General features: G+C 46.4%; 1 protein-coding gene across 1 annotated transcript in view; it reads left to right on the top strand.

Moving 5' to 3' along the window:
• The window catches only part of CD244 (CD244 molecule), a 34,141-nt gene that overhangs the window by 6,586 nt on the left and 4,677 nt on the right, over positions 1-22,878 (top strand). The window contains exons 3-8 of the mRNA XM_054010739.1: positions 11,288-11,608; positions 11,699-11,995; positions 16,668-16,694; positions 17,100-17,210; positions 17,745-17,818; positions 22,038-22,103. Of these exons, the coding sequence (XP_053866714.1) occupies positions 11,288-11,608; positions 11,699-11,995; positions 16,668-16,694; positions 17,100-17,210; positions 17,745-17,818; positions 22,038-22,103 (896 nt within the window). The remainder of the gene's footprint in view (positions 1-11,287; positions 11,609-11,698; positions 11,996-16,667; positions 16,695-17,099; positions 17,211-17,744; positions 17,819-22,037; positions 22,104-22,878) is intronic.

Genomic DNA, 22,878 nt, shown 5'->3' with positions numbered 1-22,878 from the left:
CAGGACATGTTTCTAAAAAGCCATGATTGGCAAGGGTTAACTATAGCCTGGCAAGCAGCCCTTGCTCCGGTGATGATTTGGTAAAAGATTAGAACAGAACCTTACTTGAAAACTGAATTCCCATTGGCCTGGCTGTTCACACCATCCCCCAAGTTGCAATTAAACAACAACAGGTTGGGTTAGGGTGGCCCCATGGGTAGGGCCCTACCAAATTCGCAGTCAATTTTGGTCAATTTCACGGTCGTAAGATTTAAAAATATCGTAACTTTCATGATTTCAGCTATTTAAATCTGAAATGTCACGGTGTTGTCATGAAGGCGCTGCCTTCAGAGATGGGTGGTCAGAAAGCTGCAGCTGCTGGCCAGGAGCCCAGCTCTGAAGGCAGAGCTGCGGCCAGCAGCAGCGCAGAAGTAGGGATGGCATAGGAGGGTATTGTCACCCTTACTTCTGTGCTGGGGCCGTGGTCAGCAGCCGTCAGTCTCTGGCTGCCCAGCTCTGAAGGCAGCGCAGAAGTAAGGGTGGCAATACTGCGACCCCCCCTAAAATAAACTTGCGACTCCCGGCAACTCCCTTTTGCGTCAGGATCCCCAATTTGAGAAACGCTGGTCTCCCCTGTGAAATTTGGGCAGAAGATAAATATTCAACCTGGAGAAATGCAGCTAATGTACCTAGGGTGTAAAACAAGAATCCCAACCAACTAAATGTAGTTCGTATTGAACAGAATTCAATAGAATTGTGGACCATACAAGAAGGTTTTTTAAAGCGGCAGCAGAGGGGGTCTCAGATTGTAATGACTAACAATTGGGAATATCCCTTTAAATCCAGGGGTACAGTGGAGTTGAAGAAATTAATCTTCCCCTTCCTTCCTTTTTCAGTCATTGTGGATAGCAGCCATTTCCCCCCGTCAATCAGGCCTGTAACCTAAGACAGTGTTTTCCCCAGGAATTAGAGGGGGATGGGGGGTGTTCGAATTTACAGGGGGTGGGGGTCAGGGCCGATGAGGGGTGAGACCGTGAGGGTGAAGGGGGGCTGTATGGCACCATAGTAAAAACTGAAAAAATGTTTCATGACCATTTTATTAGATTTAACTCATGTTTTAAAATCATCACACAAATTAAAGTTGGCTACTCAAGCCTTCTATGAAGCACGACATCTACATCCTTCTTGGTTTCTTGTTATAATTTGCGCAACTCTGTTAATGCACTTCTTGAATGCAGTGTATTCATCTTTGGTGGCTTCTTGTGTGTCCGGTATTTCCATTCCTTCAATTGATATGCTCATTAGTTCATTCACATGATCAGGCAGAAGGCGACTTCTTTCAGAACACAAAATTCTTTTCCATGATGAAAAAGAACGCTCCACTGTAGCTGTTGGGACTGGGAGTAGCAAGAGATGAATTTCTACTTCTTTCATCCCAGGAAACATAGCACAAAGATCGGGTCGAGCCACTAGTGATGATAAAAAAGAAGTTGAAGTCAAATCTTCATTCCTTCGTCGTATGCTATTCCACTCTGTGTTCAACTTCTCTATTCTGTCCTGAGCGCATGGCCGCCCCGTTTTTGGTAGTGCCTCACTCCACTCAACTGTTGGTGTTTTATAAGACAGGGATCTGTAAAAGCTACGTAGAGGTTGAGTAGAATCTAGAAGTCGCTGTTGTAGATTTTTAAGAATCAAGTCTGTGTACTTTTTCAGTTGCCTTAACAAACACTTCTTGTCCTCTTCACTTAAGGATTCAATATAAATGCCTTCATTAGTCAACTTCTGGACTGAAGTCTTTGCTTCTTCCAGTACTTTTACAATGGACAGCTCTCTGATTGCAAATTTTCTGAGTGTGGTGAGAGAGTTCTTCACTTTTTCAACTGTTGAGTCTTTCACTGTTGCACCACATGCTTCTAGCCAGTCAGTTGAGTTTCTTGCAGAAAGATAGTGAGCATTTGCTGGTCTTGTTCGGAACCAGTGTTCAACTTCAGGATGAACAAATGACAATGCACTTACCACACACGACAAACTGTAGGCCAATGTTATCTCTTGCTTAAATAGATAACAGCCATCCTGGCTGGGATGATTTAGTTAGGGACTGGTCCTGCTTTGAGCCGGGGGTTGGACTAGATGACCTCTTGAGGTCCCTTCCAACCCTGATATTCTATGATTCTATTCCATGATGCCACAGCCTCATTAACGCTCACCGGTGTTGTCCGTGGTCAGTGGAGATCAGGATTCAGAGGTGCTTTCACATGAGATCACCTCCCAGGTTGGGGGCAAGAAGGCACCTTGCTCTTTTCTCCAGCTGCTCACTGTTCACTCTGGCCACTGTTGTTCATTGTGCCACCGTTCACTCCATCGCTCTGTTGCCAATGACCCTGCGCTGTCACCTTCTGCTGCCACCTGCCACTGTGACCTCTGTGAGTTGGTCTCTTGAGGTTCCACCAGCTCTGTGATTTCAGCTGAGCTCTCAGTGGGGGAATCTCACTGCTAGTGCAGACTGGGGTGTCTCTTCCACAGAAACACTGTCCCACAGCAGGTCTAAGCACTTAGACCTGATTATCCGTGATTTCAGTTGTAGTGGTCACTTAACAAAACAAAAGACTATCTATGGAGCCTAATCAGCTGTGTCTTTAAACAGGTTTCAGAGTAGCAGCCGTGTTAGTCTGTATCCGCAAAAAGAACAGGAGTACTTGTGGCACCTTAGAGACTAACAAATTTATTAGAGCATAAGCTTTCGTGGACTACAGCCCACTTCTTCAGATGCATCCGAATGTGTTAGTCTCTAAGGTGCCACAAGTCCTCCTGTTCTTTTTGCGAATACAGACTAACACGGCTGCTACTCTGAAACCTGCGTGTAACTAGTTCACAAAACTGGGGCAGGGGGGTTGGGGAAATTCAGGGGGGGTGTAGGGAAATCCCTGCCTAAGCATCATCTTCAACTCTGCAGAACACCACATCCAGCCTGGGCCCTACCAAATTCATGGTCCATTTTGGTCAATTTCACGGTGTTGTAACTGTAGGGATCCTGACACAAAATGGGGTTGTGGGAGGGTTGACAGGTTATTGTAGGGAGGCCACCCTTACTTCTGCACTGCTGCTGGTGGTGACGCTGCCTTCCGAGCTTAGCGGCTGCAGAGCGGCAGCTGTCGTGAATTTGGTAGGGCCTATAGAATAACACCCAGCCTTTCCGCCCCATCAATACAGCTGCAACTCTCTGCCAGGCTCTCCTCACTCATGCTGAGCAAATCATTGATTTTTTTGGTTCAGTGGCTGATCTGAAAAAAGAGAGAAAAAATGAGGAGGTTAGTTAAACAGAAAATAAAGGGCACAGCGCCAAAAGTGAAATCTCTGCAAGCTGCATGGAAACTTTTTAAAGACACCATAAAAGAGGCTCAACTTAAATGTATCCCCCAAATTAAAAAACATAGCAAGAGAACCAAAAAAGAGCCACCATGGCTAAACAACAAAGTCAAAGAAGCAGTGAGAGGAAAAAAGGCATCCTTTAAAAAGTGGAAATTAAATCCTAGTGAGGAAAATAGAAAGGAGCATAAACGTTGGCAAATGAAGTGTAAAAATACAGTTAGGAAGGCCAAAAAGGAATTTGAGGAACAGTTAGCCAAAGACTCATAAAGTAATAGCAAATTTTTTTAAGTACATGAGAAACAGGAAGCCTGCTAAACAACCAGTGGGGCCACTGGACGATCGAGGTGCTAAAGGAGCACTCAAGGACAATAAGACCATTGCGGAGAAACTAAATGAATTCTTTGCATCGGTCTTCATGGCTAAGGATGTGAGGGAGATTCCCAAACCTGACCATTCTTTTTAGGTGACAGATCTGAGGAACTGTCCCAGATTGAGGTATCATTAGAGGAGGTTTGGGACAAATTGATAAATTAAACAGCAATAAGTCACCAGGACCAGATGAACAACGAGGAGTCCGGTGGAACCTTAAAGACTAACAGATTTATTTGGGCATAATCTTTCGTGGGTAAAAGTCTTACTTTTTTCAGAAGTGGTTTTTTACCCATGAAAGCTTATGCCCAAATAAATCTGTTAGTCTTTAAGGTGCCATTGGACTCCTTGTTGTTTTTGTGGATACAGACTAACACGGCTACCCCCTGATACAGGACCTGATGGTATTCACCCAGAAGTTCTGAAGGAACTCAAATGTGAAATTGCAGAACTACTAACTATAGTCTGTAACCTATCATTTAAATCCGCTTCTGTACCAGATGACTGGAGGATAGCTAATGTGATGCCAATTTTTAAAAAGGGCTCCAGAGGTGATCCCGGCAATTACAGGCCTGTAAGCCTGACTTCAGTACCGGGCAAACTGGTTGAAACTATAATAAAGAACAATATTGTCAGACCTATAGATGAACATAATTTGTTGAGGAAGAATCAACATGGTTTTAGTAAAGGGAAATCATGCCTCACCAATCTACTAGAATTCTTTGAGGGGGTCAACAAGCATGTGGACCAAGGGGCTCCAGTGGATATCGGTTTTAGAGTAGCAGCCATGTTAGTCTGTATCCGCAAAAAGAACAGTAGTACTTGTGGCACCTTAGAGACTAACAAATTTATTAGAGCATAAGCTTTCGTGGGCTACAGCCCACTTCTTCGGATGCATAGAATGGAACATATAGTAAGGAGATATATATACACGTACAGAGAACATGAAAAGGTGGGAGTTGCCCTACCAACTCTAAGAGGCTAATTAATTAAGATGAGCTATTATCAGCAGGAGGAAAAAAAATGTGTAGTGACAATGACAAGAAGGTGTGAGGATACTTAACATGGGGAAATAGATTCAATGTGTGTAATGGCTCAGCCATTCCCAGTCTCTATTCAAGCCTAAATTGATGGTATCTAGTTTGCATATTAATTCAAGTTCAGTTTTTTTGCTTCGGCAGTTAGGGTGGCAGTCCGAGCGGCTTTTTTTTTTTTTTTTGCTTGGGGTGGCAAACGTGGTAGAGCCGGCCCTGTATATATCTCCTTACTATATGTTCCATTCTGTGCATCCAATGAAGTGGGTTGTAGCCCACGAAAGCTTATGCTCAAATAAATTTGTTAGTCTTTAAGGTGCCACAAGTACTCCTGTTCTTTTTAGTGAATATAGTGTACTTCGATTTTCAGAAAGCCTTTGACAAAGTCCCTCCCCAAAGGCTCTTACGCAAAGTAAGCTGCTGCTCTCATGGATTGGTAACTGGTTAAAAGATAGGAAACAAAGGGTAGGAATAAATGGTCAGTTTTCAGAATGGGGAGAGGTAAATAGTGGTGTCCCTCAGGGGTCTGTTCTGGGACCAGTCCTATTCAACATATTTATAAATGATCTGGATAAAGGGATAAACAGTGAGGTGGCAAAATTTGCAGATGATACAAAATTACTAAAGATAGTTAAGAAAGACCCAGGCAGACTGCGAAGAGCTACAAAAGGATCTCTCAAAACTGGCTGACTGGGCAACAAAATGGCAGATGAAATTTAATGTTGATAAATATAAAGTAATGCACATTGGAAAGCATAATCCCAACTATATATATAAAATGATGGGGTCTAAATTAGCCGTTATCACTCAAGAAAGAGATCTTGGAGTCATTGTGGATAGTTCTCTGAAAACATCCACTCAATGTGCAGCGGCAGTCAAAAAAGCAAACAGAATGCTGGGAATAATTAAGAAAAGGATAGAGAATAGGACAGAGAATATCATGTTGCCTTCATATCAGGGATGTGGCATGCAGCCCGCTGGCGGGCCAAGATGGTTTGTTTACCTGCAGCGTCCTTAAGTTTTGAAACAAAAAGTTGTTTTGAACCAGGGAACCGAAATGTTTCATTTTGTCAAAACAGGACGCAACAATGTAAAAAACTTACTTTTTCAAATTGAGAAATTTGCCAAAACCGCCCCTTTCCCGTAAGCAGAACAGATTTGACAAAGTGACATTTTTTTTAATGTCTTAATGTCTTGTCGCAAAATTCCCAACCATCTCTGCTAGAAACTTCTATTTTTTGCAAACTGGAAAGGGGGATTCTCACCTAATCACATGATTCCAGGAGCTGGGGCTCTAAGGAAAACACGAACTATCATGAGTTTCATGAAAAATTCCAAGAGCTGGCAATGCTGCGAGTTAGCCTGTCTTTCACTCATTAGCACGTTTGTCAAAGTATTCTAGTCCGACTCCAGGCAGTGAGCTATTTAGGAGACTGGGGCCCCATTGTGCTGTATGAAAAAATTTGAAAAAAGACAGACCCTGCCCCTGAAAGCTCCCAGTCTTGTCTATCCCCTTTCTCCAGTGGGTATTTGGGTTTTTTTTTTTTTTTTGTAAATGGCACAAATCCTGCATTGAGCTCCATTAGTGTTGACTTCTGCACCTCCGGAGTGACTCCCTGCAGTCAGGAAATTGCCACCTGAGTACGGGGTTCAACATGGGATAGGACCCGTAGGACTGAAATACATCTCTCTGCTGCAGTGGAAAGAGGACTCTGGAAAGCTGGATTGGCTGAAAGAGACCCACAGGTGATACTTGTCACGCTGTCTGGAGTGGCTCACGACCGTCAGTGCTAACCTCAGGGCAGACTGTAAAGAACCAGCACACAAACCCCAACTGGTTGTGGGTTCTATACTCAGATTTCACCAACCAAGTAACACGTGGCAACTCCTCAGGCCCTATATCAACCTTAATAGGGAGCCATAGACAGTCCCCTTGGGCACTCTGACTAGCACTACAAAAGTAATTTTCCTCCTTTGATATTCACCCCTTTTTGTCAGCTGTTGAGAATAGGCCACTTCCATCTTAATTGAATTTGCCTCGTTAGCACTGACCCCCGCACTTGGTAAGGCAACTCCCATCTTTTCATGTGCTGTAATATTTATTCTGCTTTCTGAATTTTTCACTCCATGCAGCTGATGAAGTGGGTTTTAGCCCTTGAAAGCTTATTCCCAAATAAGTTTGTTAGTCTCTAAGGTGCCATTGTTTTTACCCTAGGTCAGTTGCACTGGTATCTTAACCCAAAGACAACTCTTGTAACCAATCCTGTAACAACCTAACTAAAGGTTTGCTAACTAGGAAAAAGAAATGAGCGTTATTGACAAGGTTAAAGCAGGTGAACATACACAAAAGGCAATAGATGTGTTGTTAATAAGCAAGCTTGTACGTCCTTAATGGCTAACCAAGCCAAGCAGCTTGGGGGATCTCTCACTTACGTTTAGGAATCTTTGCCCCTCAGACTCCAGACAGCATAAAGAGACCAATTTCTCCTAAACAGGCATTTTTAATCCCTTCCCCCCCACATTCAAACTGTGACGGGACGTGGGCTTGCACATGTCCCCTCTTCAGAGGTGTGGGGGAAGCAAAATCAACAAAGGCTTCTATCCACAGCGGTTTGTCTGGTGTCTGTACACCTTGTGGTGGTGGGGAGGAGAGAACCCTGCTTGTGGTAAACTAGCATTTCGCACTTCATATTGCTTCTCCCCTGACTGGGGGGGATCTACAGTCTCAGCAAATGTTTTTAGTTACAGAGCAAACATTAGAACATCACCTTCTGGCATGGGAGACAGATATTCTAAGTAGGATTAAAACATGCAGCATCCTACAAGCATTCCATAAAGTCTGGACACATTTTTATGACTCTGCTATCGATGGTAATGACACTAACACACAGGCGAGTTTCCCGCTATGCATTTGTCGGCGTTCAGGGAGGCCTAGGGGCCTGGGCATGAGCTGTGAAAGAGATAAGCGCAGCAAGGGGCAAGCTGATGTGCTTTGGGGAAGCATATGCAGAAGTATCACATCACGGAACAGAGAGGTGATTGTGTGTTTCTCGGTTCAGTGTTGGATAATTCAGTACAGGAGAGTTTACAAACTGAAGGGAATTCATGGACAAGCAGCACAAATTATCCAGGGGCCAGAAAAACTCATTTGTCAGGAGAGGTTAAAAGCGCTAAACATTTCGGGCCCGAGTTTCATTTTCACGAAGATCCCTTTATATCACGCTGGCCGTGTTAAAGGGGCTGTAAGTAGATGTAAATTACAGATGCTCCCACTTTAAGGCTGCTTTACGCTGGCAGAGGGGTGTAAAGGGGCCTTAGGGTAAATGAGAATCAGGCCCATCGCTGTGCGCTATCCATGGATAGGGCTCTGGAGTGGGAGCGAGCGAGAGCAGATCTTCATCTGGTATAAACTGACATAGCTCCATTGCCTGCAATGGAGATGCGTTTTCTGATTGACACCAGCTGGGGATCTGCCTCCCCTCCCCCTTCCAGGTTCCGTTCCCAGCTCCACAACGATGCATAGTGTCAGTCACTTCCCTGCTCCGTGCCTCAGTTTCCCCACCTGTAAAATGAGGATAATGATGATCAATGGATGAAAAGCCCTCTACGAAAAACGGATTCTTATTTATTACAATATTCAGTTTCTTAAAGAGTAAACCTAAGTTTTGGTGTCATACTGAGCATGGGACAATACTTATTCTAGCTTCTTCCTTTTGATTGTTCTCATGTAATTCAACCTTGTCCTTGTGGCTATTTATGTAAAAGTGTGTGGGGAAGAGAGGGCAGGGTGTGTGTGTTAACTAGGGCTGCCAATAGGATTGTCCTGGAGAGTCTCCAGGAATTCAAGATTAATCTTTAATTAAAGATCATCATGTGGTGAAACCTTCAGAAAAATGTCCAACCTCAGGAATACCTCCAACCCCAATGGCAACCCTAGTGTAAAGCTAACACGGACTGCTCTGCTTTGGAGAATGCGTCTCGGGGAGAGGCTGACCTGTGAGTTAAATCCAGTGCAGCCTGACTGCTGAGCGGAAGATACACAGAGGCGTTAGCACAGACCACAGTGTTATTCTAAGCCAGGCCGGCTCGAGGCAGCAGCTAAGTGTGTGATTCACTGTACAGTGGCCAGCCCTGAGTCCTGTGGGCTGAAGTGAGACCTCACTTCCGCGTAGGCCCCGTGCTAGGCTGCTGTCCGGGAATCAGTTTTACTGAAAGGCTCAGTCCTCTACGCCACTGAGCCACCACGAGGCTGCTGGAAACGGGCAGCTGAGGGCTCTCCCTGTTTCAGGGGAAGTCTTGGGTAGGGAGTGTGTCAGGGAGGACCGGGGAGCATGCCAGGTTCAGGAGGGGGTGGGGCAGAGCCCGCAAAGCTCCGACAGATGCTTGGTGGCACACAGTAAGTTAGAGCAGCCCTGAAGCTGATCTAAGTTACGCCACGGACCATTCCAGTCTCTGGGATGCCCAAGATAAGCAGAGTGGAAAGGTCCCATGTACCCCCCCGCCCCCAGTGCTGAGCCAAATAGAAATTGAGCACAACTGAGAACTGAGCCCTGAACATCAGAATCTTATTTATACTCTCAGGCCGCGTAAAGGGGTCTCGGTGGGTGACCAGACAGCAAATGTGAAAAATCGTGATGGGAGTAGGGGTAATAGGAGCCTATATAAGAAAAAGACCTAAAAATTGGCACTGTCCCTATAAAATCGGTGTGAATGACACTCAGGCCCTCTGTCTCCTGCTGTGGCTGCCTGCGTCCCAGGGAGTGGGTGTGGGAGGAAAGCGTCTGTAACAACAGCGCTGTCCTCGTACCGGGCACCAGGGGCAGCTCTATGTTTTTTGCCACCCCAAGCACGGCAGTCAGGCGGCCTTCGGCGGCATGCTTGCGGGCAGTCCACTGGTCACGTGGATTCGGCGACATTTCTGCGGGTGATCTGCCGGTCCCGCGCGTTTGGCGTACCCGCCGTCGAAGCCGCGGGACCGGTGGACCTCCCGCAGGCATGCCGCCGAAGGCTGCCTGAATGCTGCCCTCACGGCGACCGGCAGGCCACCCCCCGCAGCTTGCCACACCAGGCACGCGCTTGCTGCGCTGGGGCCTGGAGCTGCCCCTGCCGGGCACAGCAGCTTCTGCCCTGCACCTTGGTGGGTGCTGCTGGAAGTGGGAGGCTGGGCTAGATGGACCAATGATCTGATTGAGTGTGGAAGCTCCGGTCCCAGCAATCCTGCTCACCCCAGCGGCTTCCTCTGTGTCTCCCCCTGCCCCCCAGCAGCTGTGATGGGAAAGAGGGAAGCTGTTTAACAGCCCCATTTGCACACGCCTGTCCTTCCTCTGAGGGTCCCCAGAGCAGCTTACCTGCGCTGCTGGCTCGGAGACAATGGCACCTACTTAACCACACACAGGAAAAGGCAGATGAGCAGAAAATGCTCTCGGTCTTGGGGGTTATTTTTCAAGAGCTTTTTAGCTTGACGCTTTGCAGGAGCTGCTAGCACCCAGGGGCTGCTCCGGGGCGGGTGTGAAAAGAGAGTGTGGGGCTCCGTGCAGCTTCTGGGGAAAGGGGTCCAAGGTACAGTCCGTAAGACCATCCCACTTGGCACTGTCATGTAAATGAATGAAAGCTCATTTCCCAACTTAGCTGACAGACTGAAGAAAGAATCTGGGGCCCGGATGAGCCAGGGAGACTGAACATCTAGCCAGGAGTATCAGTGATGATATTCTGGTAGTCCCCAGGGGCCATCATGTGTGGCTGAGTGGTTAGAGCACTGGGATGGTTTTCAGCAGAGCTGAGTGCTTGTTCCTAGCTCTCCTGCTGAGTGAGCTTGGGCAAGCCACTTCCCGTCTCTGTGCCTCAGTTTCCCCAGCTGTAAAATGGGACTAATGAAACTGACCCCCTTTGGAAAGCACGTTGAGATGTACCGATAAGAGCCAGGGGTTATTAACACGTGGGATGCTGCAGGTACACAGTCCCTGCCCCATAGACCTGGCACTTTAAAGAGACAAGACAGAGATTGGAAGGAAAGGGCATCTTATGAGTAGCCCCACTTTCAGGAGGGAAATTGAAGCACAGAGTGGGGGTGAAGCAACTTGCCCAAGGTCAGCCCTGGAATCTGTGGCAGAGCTGGCAACACTGAACCCAGGTGTCCCGAGGCCTGGCTCAGTGCCTTAGCCACAAGCCTAATTCACCGCTCCAAGAAGTGTGAGACAGTGGAATGGGTGGGGCTAAGGATCAGCCTCTCCAGGGACGTGGTGGAAACCCCTTTGCCCGTGACAGTGAAAAGTGGGGTGGAGCAAGGATCAAACTGTCCATGGGGGCTGACCCCGCCCCGTGCAGGTCAGTGCTGATGCACACAGCCTGGGGTGCAGCCGCTCTGTGGTGTAATAGAGGACTCCAGGCTGATCAGTTCAGTACCTTTCACCAGCACTAAATTCCACCCACCCCTAAGCCAGGCCAGGAAATGATCCTGTTTTTCCCATGTTTCCCTGACAAGCTGGGGACCCAGTTAACCCTTCACTCACCCGCTCTTTGTACTTTTGAACCCCCAGGTTGCAAAGAAATGGAAGTGGCTGCAATTGCAGGGGAATCCGTCCAGTTACTGCCAGTGAAATTGCCAGAGCCGTGGACAGAAATGACCTGGGAGGTTACACTAGACTCAGCAGAGACGTATCGGATTGTAACATTTAATAAAACGGGTCCCCCTAACCTTGGGTCATCCCCACATTTTATCAACAGAGTCACTTTCCACCCTGAGAATTTCTCACTGCAGATTGATCCCCTTAATAAGTCAGACAGTGGCCTCTATACCTTGCTAATTGACACTGGAGGAGGCCATGAAGACATCACAAAGTTCCGTGTCTCTGTGTTTGGTGAGTAGCACAGATCACGTTTTTCCCTAGTGTGTGTCACTGACGGCAGCCGCCTTCCTCAGCATCTCTCACCAGGATCTCTCCTTTCAGACCGAGTCCAGCAGCCAAACCTCACGGTGCTCTCTGCCCACACGGAGCTCGGCCAGTGCAACGTTACCCTGTCCTGCTCGGTGCCCGGCGCTGACAGAGTCACCTACGACTGGTACCAAGGCACGTCCCAGATCCCGTCTGACAGGGACCATCAGCTCCCTGGGCACCAATCCCTGCTGCTCGTAGTGATTAATGCAGACAGCAGTGACGCCTTCTACCGATGTAACGCTAGTAACCGAGCCAGCTGGGGCGCAGACACTGTAGATGTCAAATCATTGTGTGACTTCCCAGCCACAGGTAAATATTCCTCAGCAGAATAAATGTGTGGATTTATTGTGTTCTGCAATTTACATTTGCAATGCATGGGTCTCTGGGTCTGGAACAGCCAGAGCTCTGGTGGCTAGTCACATAGGTTTCAGTGATACTGGTGTGTTTCCACTAGTACGGATCCTGCTGTCTTTGACTAATAGCTCTTAAATAGCATCTTTTAGCTGGAAATCTCCAAGTCCTTCACAAAAGAGGGTAGTATCATCACCCTCATCTTACAAATGGGAAAACTGAGGCACAAAGCAGTGATGTAACTTGCCCAATGTCACACGGGGCAGAGGCAGCTGGAAGGGAGGTAGGGATTGTGGGATAGGTAGAGCTCTTTGGGAAACATTTCTCCCCCCTCCCCGAATACGGAGAAAATTTACACAAAATAACAAAATTGTTTCAATGTAAATTTTCCACACAACATTTAGACTTTTCATCAATAAACCAAAACCCGAACATTTTTGGCCAGAGCCCATATTTTTTTATTTTTGGGGTTTTTTTCCACACAAAACTCAAAATTTTCCACCGGAAGCAGATGCTCTTCATGAAAATATTTTATTTAACCAAAAAAACAAACAAACCCACAACAATTTTCGGTCAAAATATGTGTGAAGGAAAATTTTGGACCAGCCCTTTAGCCAGGATTGGGATTTTCAAAGGAGCCTGTGTAAATCTAGCTCCCAAACCCCAGCGCAGAGGACCCTGTGAGCGAAACAGTTTAGAACAGGGTAAAGCTCGTCTGCAAAGGCAACAGTTTTTTGGGGCTGGTCCAAGCCCATGGAAGTTCCTCCTGTGGGATTTAAGAACCACCACAAACTTCACGCTACCTTCTGTTCCCAGTGCAGGGGACACGTGGTCTGCACATGTTTGCAGTAAAACCACTGGCTAGGGAGTCGTACTGCTGAAAAGAATCTGGGGGTTACAATGGATCACAAATTGAATATGAGTCAACAACGTGATGCAGTTACCAAAAGGGCTAATGTCATTCTGGGGTGTGTTAACAGGAGTGTCGTGTGTAAGACAGCAGAGGTCACTGTCCCGTTCTACTGGTCACTGGTGAGGCCTCATTTGGAGTCCTGTGTACAGGTCTGGGTGCCGCATTTTAAGAAAGATGGAGCCAAACTGCAGAGTTCCGAGGAGAGCAACAAAAATGACAAAAGTTTAAAAAATCCTGACCTGTGAGGAAGGATTAAAAAGCACTGAGCTTGTTTAGTCTTGAGAAAAGATGGGGGGACCTGACAGCAGTCTTTAAATAGGTGCAGGGCTGTTATAAAGAGGACAGTGATCAATTGTTCTCCATGTCCATTGAAGGTAGGGCAAGAAGCAGTGGGCTTAATCTGCAGCTAGGGAGGTTTAGGTTAGATATTAGGAGAAACTTTCTAGCTCTAAGGGTCAGGGCCGTCCCTAGACATTGTGGTGTCCTACGCAGCACCCCATGGGGGAGGGGGCTGCGCCCAAGGTCTGCGGGGGGCAGGAGCAGGTTTGGGGCTTGCGGGGAAACCATCCCCCAGCACAAGCCAGCAGAGCGGAGTGGGTTGGGGCCAGGTCGCTCCCCTTCCTTCCGCCCGGTGATTGCAAGGCGGGCCCGACCCTGCACTCACGGGGCGGCAGGAAGAGGAGCGACCCGGCCCCAGCCCACTCCGCTGGCTCCCAGCCTTGGGACTTGGGGGACAGGAGGAAACCGCCCCCCAGCACTCACCGGTGGTGCGGCTGTAAGCCAGCGGAATGGAGTGGGTTGGGGCCGGGTCGCTCCACTTCCCGCTACCCTGTGAGTGTGGGGTCAGGCCCGACACCTGCTGCAGCAGTCCCCTGGAAGGAATGGAGTGGGGGCAGGACTGGAGTGGAGGAGGGGTGGGAAGAGGGCAGAGCAGGGACAGGGCTTTGGTGAAGAGGTGGGGCGGGGGCGGAGCAGGGGTGGGGGCAGCTTTTGGGCTGGTTGCTGGAGCAGCATGCATCTGCGTAGGGCACCAGGAAATTTGGGGCACCAAATTACCTGGTGCCCTATGCAGATGCGCAGTTTGCATATATGTAAGGATGGCCCTGCTAAGGGTAGTTAAGCTCTGGAACAGGCTATGACGGGTTGGATCACAGAACCCCCCTTGGGAGCTGCCACCTGCCAAGACTACTTCTGCCCCTGCTTTCCCTCTGCCAGCCTGGGAATCCAGCACCCTGTCTTGCTGAGCCAGACACACCCGTCTGCTCGAACACAGTCCCAGGGTCTGAACGAAGTGCCCAAAAGCTGCAAATTTAACTGAAAACAGCTCACAGACGTGTGCTTGTCTTTAACACTCAGATGCCCAACTCCCACTGGGGTCTAAACCCAAATAAATCCGTTTTACCCTGTATAAAGCTTATGCAGGGTAAACTCATAAATTGTTCACTCTCTATAACACTGATAGAGAGACAAGCACAGTTGTTTGTCCCCCCAGGTATTAACACATACTCTGAGTTAATTAATAAGTAAAAAGTGATTTTATTAAATACAGACAGTAGGATTTAAGTAGTTCCAAGTAGTAACAGACAGAACAAAGTAAGTCACCATGCAAAATAAAATAAGACGCAAATTTATGTCTAATCAAACTGAATACAGATAAGATCCTCACCAGTTCCAGAATGCTCCCTTTTACAGACTAATCTCCTTTTAGCCTGGGTCCAGCAATCACTCACACCCCTTGCAGTCTCTGTCCTTTGTTCCAGTTTCTTTCAGTATCCTGGGGGGTGGAGAGGCTCTCTCTTTAGCCAGCTGAAGACAAAATGGAGGGGTCTCCCACGGGCTTAATAGACTTTCTTTTTGTGAGTGGAGACCCCCTCCCCTCTCCTATGCAAAGTCCAGCTCTAACATGGAGTTCTGGAGTCACCTGGGCAAGTCACATGCCCATGCATGACTCAGTTCCTTACCAGCCAAGCCACAGTCCTGGGAAAGCCCAGATGTGTACTGGTGTCTCCAAGTTCATTGTTGGCTTAAGTGTTTCCGGATTGGCCACTTACTGAGAATTGTCTTTTCTCAGGAACTGACCAACTGCTTCACTACAGCCTACTTAGAATCAAACAAGTATGTAGCCAATAGTCATAACTTCGAATACAAAAATGATACATGCATACAAATAGGATTAATAGAGTAAATAGATCATAACCTTCACAGAGATATGTTACATGGCATTTGTAGTATAAAACACATTCTAGCTATGTTATATATATGCATTCTTATGCATATTTCCATAAAGCCTTATGGGAGGTACCGTCACACAGGCTTCCGGGGAAATTGTGAAATCCCCATCACTGGAGGTTTTTAAGAACAGGCCGGACAAACCCCTGTCAGGGCTGGTCTGGGTTTATTTGGTCCTGCCTCAGCGCAGGGGGCTGGACTTTCTGACCTCTCAAGGTCCCTTCCTGCCCGACATTGCTGGGGTTCTAGGATTCAAATAGCTCATCCCAGTAAAGGGATAGGCAGGGTTACACCTGCAATTTCAGATGTCAGCACTCCCAGTCCCTGCTAAGGAGGGTTGAACTGGTTCAGTAGGAGGATGGGAGACCTCGGGAAAACCAGTGGTGCTGTTCAAGGAAATAGACCTGCTGTTATTCCTCTTGATTATAAACTCTTCAGGAAGTGACTCTTTGCTATAATTATGATTGCGGTAGCACCTACAAAGCCCCAGTGGAACAAAACAAAACAAAATTGAAATTTCCCTCCCAAATGAAATTAAAATTTAAAAAGTTGCATTTTAGGTTGATCAAAACATTTCATTTGAATCAGATGAGAACATTGTGTTCCTATTTGACTGTTTCAACTTAAAAAAAAAAATAAAAATAGGAGAAATTTGTTTCAGAATGAAAAGCAAAACGTTTCATTCTGAAAATGGCATGTTTTGACATCGGAGGAAAAATGAAGCATGTTGATAAAATTTCACTAAATCTATGTTGTTTTTCTTCAAAAAATGCCATTTTTGGTCAAATATTTTCAATAAAACATTTGTGACCCACTCTAGTTGCAAGTATTGTAGTGGGTGATGTGCCTATAGAACTAGAAGTGAGGAAAAGAGAACTGATTGGCCAGACAAACTGGAAATCATCCAGAGAAAAGGGAAGGGACTTTCTTTCTCTGCAATGGACTCTGGGTAGAAAAACCCTTTATAAAACTCCTGACTCCCTAGGGTGACCAGACATCCCGATTTTATAGGGACAGTCCCGATTTTTGGGGCTTTTTCTTATATAGGCTCCTATTACCCCCCACCCCCGTCCCGATTTTTCACATTTGCTGTCTGGTCACCCTATGACTCCCTCTAAGCAAGAGAGTGAGAGTTGCAGGGCTGATGAGGAAACATCACCTTACCTTGAGGAACCTGGCCCGTGTAAGACATAGTAGAGAATATTTGGGGTGAGTAAACAGACTGATGTCAAAAAGTCTATTTTGTTTTTTTATTTTAAATTTTTGGTGGTTTTTTGTTTGTTTGTTTTATTTTTTGCTAAAAGTCTCTGAATTGGGCCCCGGTGATTAGCTTGGACAGCCTTGCTGCTGCACTTGGCCAGTAGCTTTCTAAGGATCTGAGTGGTATGTGTTATGAGCACATCTGTAGGAGATGTTACAGATGGTTATATGCCATAGGCTCTTGTGATTTTGTTGCAAATCTTATGACCTTAAGTGTTTTCATTAAAGCCCCAACTCCTGGAGTCAGGAGACAAGGTGAGACCCTCAGCTTACTTAAAAAAAAAAAAAAAAATGTCTAGCCATCAATGGGTTTGAGAGACAAACCTGAAAATATTACCCAAGTGAACTCTAAAGGATTGGAAACCAGAGAGCAAATAAAGGAAAAAAAAAAAAAAAACAAACACACACACACACACACACACACACACCTGGATTTTGTAATCCAAACTCACGATTTTATTGAATACCAGCGGTTGGCAATATTTCTCCCAGTCTGTTGGGCTCTGTGACAATTGATCTATCACTTACTAAAGCATCTACTGCCCATTAACTAACCCATTATAAACATGCTATAAAGTAGGGTGCAGAATAAGGGTCAGGAAAGGCTCTGGCATTCTGCCGTGTAACGAGAGCTCCGCTTTTCACCTTTCTCTCTTACAGACTTTTTTCAGAAAGTCCCACTGTGGGCAATTGTTGCTGCAGGGCTGGGGCTGCTGCTTCTGCTCACGGTGCTCGCCCTCATCTTCCTCTGCAAGCATCGGAAGAAGCGACGTAAGTGGTTAAAAGGAAGCTCATCCGGTAGAGGAATGTCACCTTCAGGTCATGAAAGCGACTAAGATAAGAGCCACATACGGATGGCGGAGAGCTGTCTATACACAGTCAGTCCTCCCTGCTGACACCTGTTACACTGGAGATCAGGCTAGATTGTCACACTGGTCCTCTGACTCCATTCTGGACTGAAAGTCTGACTCAGACATGAAAAATTGGCCCTGTAAATCCATAGTAACCCCCTGAAACTGCCTCTTGTCTGTTGATTTTTAAATGCTCGTCCTGATTTACTGCACTGCAGCTTGGAACCTGACCCTGGGGCAGGAGGGCAAGAGACTTAGAGGAAATGCTAAGATCACTGGGACCAGGGTGGGTGGCTCTGGGAAACATCAGGGCTGAGGGTGATCTGTTAGTGGCAAGCTGCCCACACCCTGTGCAATGCTGAGCAGAGGGCTTTGTCTGGAGTAACTTTCATGCTGTGAGACTGGGATGCGATGGGGTCTCTTACACAAGTCACTTTGTTCTGTCTCTTCAAAGGCTCCTGCAAAGAGGGTGACTCGCCCATCACCATCTACGAGGAAGTGGAGGACGCCCGCCCCAGAAGAAACGCTGTGAGTCCGACGGGAATCCCTTTGTTTTCCCTCTTTGTAGGCAAGGTCAGGGCAGTATTGTTACAGCTCGCCCGGCTTAATGGTGGCAAAGGCTGAAATCTTTTGCAGAGAGTGAGTCTCATGGAGCGCCACCCTGCTTTGGCAGAAGGAACGGATATCACTGACAGCCTTCCCACCCAGATCAGATAGAAAACCGTCCCTAGGAAATGGCTAGCACCAGATGCCTCTGGAAGAGGAAAGAACCCTTCTCTAGGCAGGTGTGGGATAACCTGCTATCAAGGAAAGCCTCATTTTCACCACTAATAGTCCAAGATTGGTTTAAGCCCTGAAGAATGAGGTTTTTATCCCTTCCAAAATTCTGTTTTCATTAATTGCTATAACTCTGAATATCCTTGTTCTCCATATAAATGTCTCCATTCCCTCTTCAACTCTTACTCGCCTCTTGGCCTCAATGACATCCTGTGGGAGTGAGTTCCACGGTCTAATTATGCATTAATTGAACAACTAGTTCCTTTTATTGGCTTTGACTGTGTCACCTTTCACTGTCATTGAACATCCCTGTCTCAACACAAGCACAAAGGGAGAACAGAGACTTCTGTGCTAATGTCCTAGAAAGTCCCATGTAATAATAAGTGTGGCGGGTTGGCTCCCCCATCCGGGATGCCACCTGATGTACTGGGATTTCTCGGAGCTGCCTGCTCCACTAGCCTGGGATCCCTCTCTCTGTTTTGCAGAATGAGGCTCTCTGGCCGGCCGGCCCCCACCAGCTGTAGAATCACAGAGTTGGCAAACAGCTCTCTGAGAAGACTCAGCTAGGAAATCGCCCAGCACTCAAGTGCAGCTCCCCTCTGGAAACTGCACCCAAAAGAATATTGTTTTGTGCTGTAAAGATCTGTACAAAGTATGCTGTGACAAAGTGCCTCCTCTATCTTGGTGGGTCCTGCGCTTAGTGGTGGATTTTCTTGCCTCAGAGATTCACCATGTGGGTTGGGGAACAGCCTAGAGACCTTCCCTCTGGAAGAACCCACAGTCCAGGTCAATTGGGAGGTTTGGGGGGAACCCAGGCCCACCCTCTACTCCAGGTTCCAGCCCAGGGCCCTGTGGACTGCAGCTGTCTATAGTGCCTCCTGTAACAGCTGCTTGACAGCTACAACTCCCTGGGCTACTTCCCTATGGCCTCCTCCAAACACCTTTCTTAGTCTCACCACAGGACCTTCCGCCTGGTGTCTGATAATGTTTGTGCTCCTCAGTCCTCCAGCAGCTCTCACCTCCTTGCACCTTTTACTCCCAGCTCCTCACACTCACACCACAAACCGAAGTGAGCTCCTTTTAAAACCCAGGTGCCCTGATTAGCCTGCCTTAATTGATTCTAGCAGCTTCTTAATTGGCTCCAGATGTCCTAATTAGCCTGCCTGCCATAACTGATTCTAGCAGGTTCCTGATTACTCTAGTGCAGCCCCTGCTCTGTTCACTCAGGGAACAGAAAACTACTCATCCAGTGACCAGTATATTTGCCCTCTATCAGACTCCTGTACCCCACTAGTCTGGGTCTGTCACAATGCTCATGAATTCGCCATCTCCCTCAATATGGAGGAAGATATGCACAACTTTTTACCCCCTTCCCCCCCAGATATGAATTGCACAAACTGGGTTTTGGAATAAACTAAAGTTTAAGTGATTATAAGGGATAGCAAACAGAACAAAGTAGATTGCATGTTTTGTTTTATTTGCTCAGTAAACTAAGCTTAAGATCTTAAAGAGACAGGTTTCAAGAAGTAATTTCTCACCATAAATGTTGTTTTAGGCAAATTGCAGAGTTCCTGGAGCTTAGAGTTCCAGTTATTTCTCTTTACAGACTAGACTCCTGTCTTAGTCTGGACTCAGCCCTTGTCTTTCCCTCAGCTTAGTTCCTTTGTCTCTTCAGATACTTTCAGCTGTCTTTCTTCTTGGGCAGGAAAGCAATGGAGAAGAGTCCTGTTTGCCTTACCCCCCCCCCCCAGCCTTAAATAGAATTGACATAAGGCGGGAAGCCTTTGTTTCCAGTGGAAAAGTACCAGCAGTGTCCAAGGTGGCACTTTTTACCAGATGACATTATCACCTGATCTTGCAGTGTCAAAGCAACCATGAAATCAGGTTTATTTGCAATGTCCACAGGAAGGAACTCCGGCAAGATGGGGATCCACATCTTTGAAGACTTTGTCTTTTTCCTAATGGCCCATTAAGACTGATTGCTTATTGTCTGGTGGGCATCTCCAAGTATAACCACAGTTTTAATTGTTACATAGTTAATATTCCTAACTCCAGATACAGAAATGATACACACATGCAAATTGGATAATCACATTCAGTAAATTATAAACTTTCCAATGATATCTTACATGAGCCATCTTGCATAAAATGTATCTTAATTAAGCCATATTCATACCATAAGCATATTTCTATAAAGAATATGGAGCATCACGTCGCCATACGTAACTTAGCACTTCTGTTGCTGCCTTTTACCTATGGATTACAAACCACTTTATGAAGTCAGGTCAACATAATTACCCCCATTTTATGGATGGGGAAACTGAGGCACAGAGTGAGGAAAGTGACTTGTTCAGGGTCAGAGCATGAAACCTGGGTCCCCTGATTCCCGGCTCCAGTGCCATTTCCACTGGGCTGTGTATCCAGTTGGGGTTACTATAATTTACCTGCCTAAATTCCCCCTGAAGTTTTGAATGCCACAGGCATTCTGTACTTCCCATCTAAATATTTGTGTTGCTGCATAGCTGTTAAGCAGCTGCCATGCTCCACCCCAGAGGGGGCTGCCTTGCAGGGGTGGGGGAAGTAAACTCTGTATAGTAAAAAGAACAGGAGTACTTGTGGCACCTTAGAGACTAACAAATTTATTAGAGCATAAGCTTTCGTGGAATACAGCCCACTTCTTCAGATGCATAGCTTATGCTCTAATAAATTTGTTAGTTTCTAAGGTGCCACAAGTACTCCTGTTCTTCTTTTTGCGGATACAGACTAACACGGCTGCTACTCTGAAATCTGTGTATAGTGTATACTTTGCTTTGCAGTCCTGCAGGATAGAACTGCTATAGAAATACGCTTGTTGTAAGATCTGAAATAAGAAATATATTTTCCAGACAGACATTCCATTGACCTATCAACATGCAGGATTCATTCATAACCACCTGCTGCCACCTTCTGGCCAGTTTACAGCATAGCAGCTCTGTTTCTGATCCTCTGCTGCCCCCTGGAACTCATTTCATCTCACTCTTTTGGAGCTGCGGCAGTCTTAAAAATACTTTCCCTGTATTCGTCTCGTCTTTCTTGTTTTGTTACGTTTCACTTCTCTGTATTTCTTCAGTAAGTGGAGCTAATGTCAGATGAACAATGGGTTTTTCATAATAAAAGTACAGATATTTAATGTATAAAAGCAGCATAAAAATCAGAGAGGTAACACTGTTGGTTAATGTGTATATGCCCCACTGTCCTCTACTGACTGGAATCAGAATTCACCTCTGTGTCATAGGCCCTGTACTGCTCTGAGCTCTACCCCTGCTGTTACTGAGACGTTCTGGGTGACCACAGATTTGTTAGTGATCGCTGAAGGCCTGACCAAATAAGCAAATGTGCTGCTGCCTTCCAAACAAGCTGTAGGTGATGGAACTACGCTACCCCTCCCCAGAGGGTATGGCCAGACTGAACCTTGTGGTCTGGAGGGCATGTTTGTCTGTGGAAAGGTTGTCAGGACTTGAGTCCCCTCCGGTCAGTTTTTAGTCTGCACCACTGTGGCCTATCTACGCTGTATGTCTTGACTTTGTGAGTTTAGCTTTAAGGAGAGATGGTATCCAATGCTTTATAAAACCCCAAAGAGATTCATTCTACTGCATTCTTGCCATCCACTTCTCTTGTCTGTTTTTAAAAAAGCTTATCAAGTTTTTTTCAGCATGACTTCTTCTTTGCAGTCCCCCAGTGGTGCTTGTCATTCATGGGTCCATCATCCTCTAGCAACCTGATTCAGAGTTCATTGAAGTCAGTGGAATGGTTCCTGTTGATTTCATTGCACCTTGGATCTGGCCCCAAAGGGTGGTTGAATTTTATTCTCTCAGCAGTTGAGCCAGTGATCCTGATTGAAGAGACAGGAAGGAAATTAAATCCCTTATTTTTTTCCCCCATAACTAAGATATTTAAACCAACCTGGTTGTTATTTTTCCCCCCTGTACAGAACGGAAATGCACAGAACAGAAGTGTAGGAAACACCATCTACGCTGAGATCAACTGCAACCCGCAAGTAAGTGCCCAGTGGTCCTCCCAAGCCAGGTTCACTCTGCTGCCTTCAAACCGTAGGTTTTGTTTTACATCAAGCTACTCCATGTGCAGGCATATGGATGAAAGGAGTCACCTCAGGCCTGTGGGACCAGATCATCTATTGGTATAAATTGACATCGCTCCATTGATTTTTGTGGTTTTGATGGAGCAATAACAATTTATGCTAGCTGAGGATCTGGCCAATGGTTCTTGAAGAATCATAGCAATGCCATGCTGGAAGGGCCCTTGAGAGCTCATCAAGTCCAGCTCCCTGAGCTGAGGCAGGGCCAAATAACCCAAGAACCACCCCTTGTCCAACCTGTTCTGAAAAACCTCCAGTGATGGGGATTCCACAACCTCCCTCAGAAACCTATTCCAGAGCTCAGCTCCCCTGAAAGTTTAGAAAGCTTTTTCTGATATCTAACCTGTTGCCTGATTGTGTTGAGTGGTTATTGATTATATTGACTTCAGAATTTCCAACTGATCAGTGATTAGATTTGAGGTTTGAAAGGTTCTAATCCCAGTATCAGCACAACAGAATGAAATTCAATGTCTGGTTGGGAACCCGGACATGCACAATGATCACACTCACCTGAATGTTCCTATCCTAAAATATCCACAGCTGGTTTCTGTTCCTATCTCTAGGGTTCCCTGATCTCATTTTACACCCCAAATCCCCTAAACACAATATTCTCAGTTCCCTGATAGCTCAGGGTTACTGTTGGGTAATCAGGGGCCACTCTATGTATTTTGCCACC

The sequence above is a fragment of the Malaclemys terrapin genome, chromosome 21 (genome assembly GCF_027887155.1).
Source record: "Malaclemys terrapin pileata isolate rMalTer1 chromosome 21, rMalTer1.hap1, whole genome shotgun sequence".
Classification (NCBI taxonomy): Eukaryota; Metazoa; Chordata; order Testudines; family Emydidae; genus Malaclemys; species Malaclemys terrapin.
The sequence above is the reverse complement of the archived record's forward strand: the minus strand, read 5'-3'. Positions and strand labels throughout refer to the sequence as shown.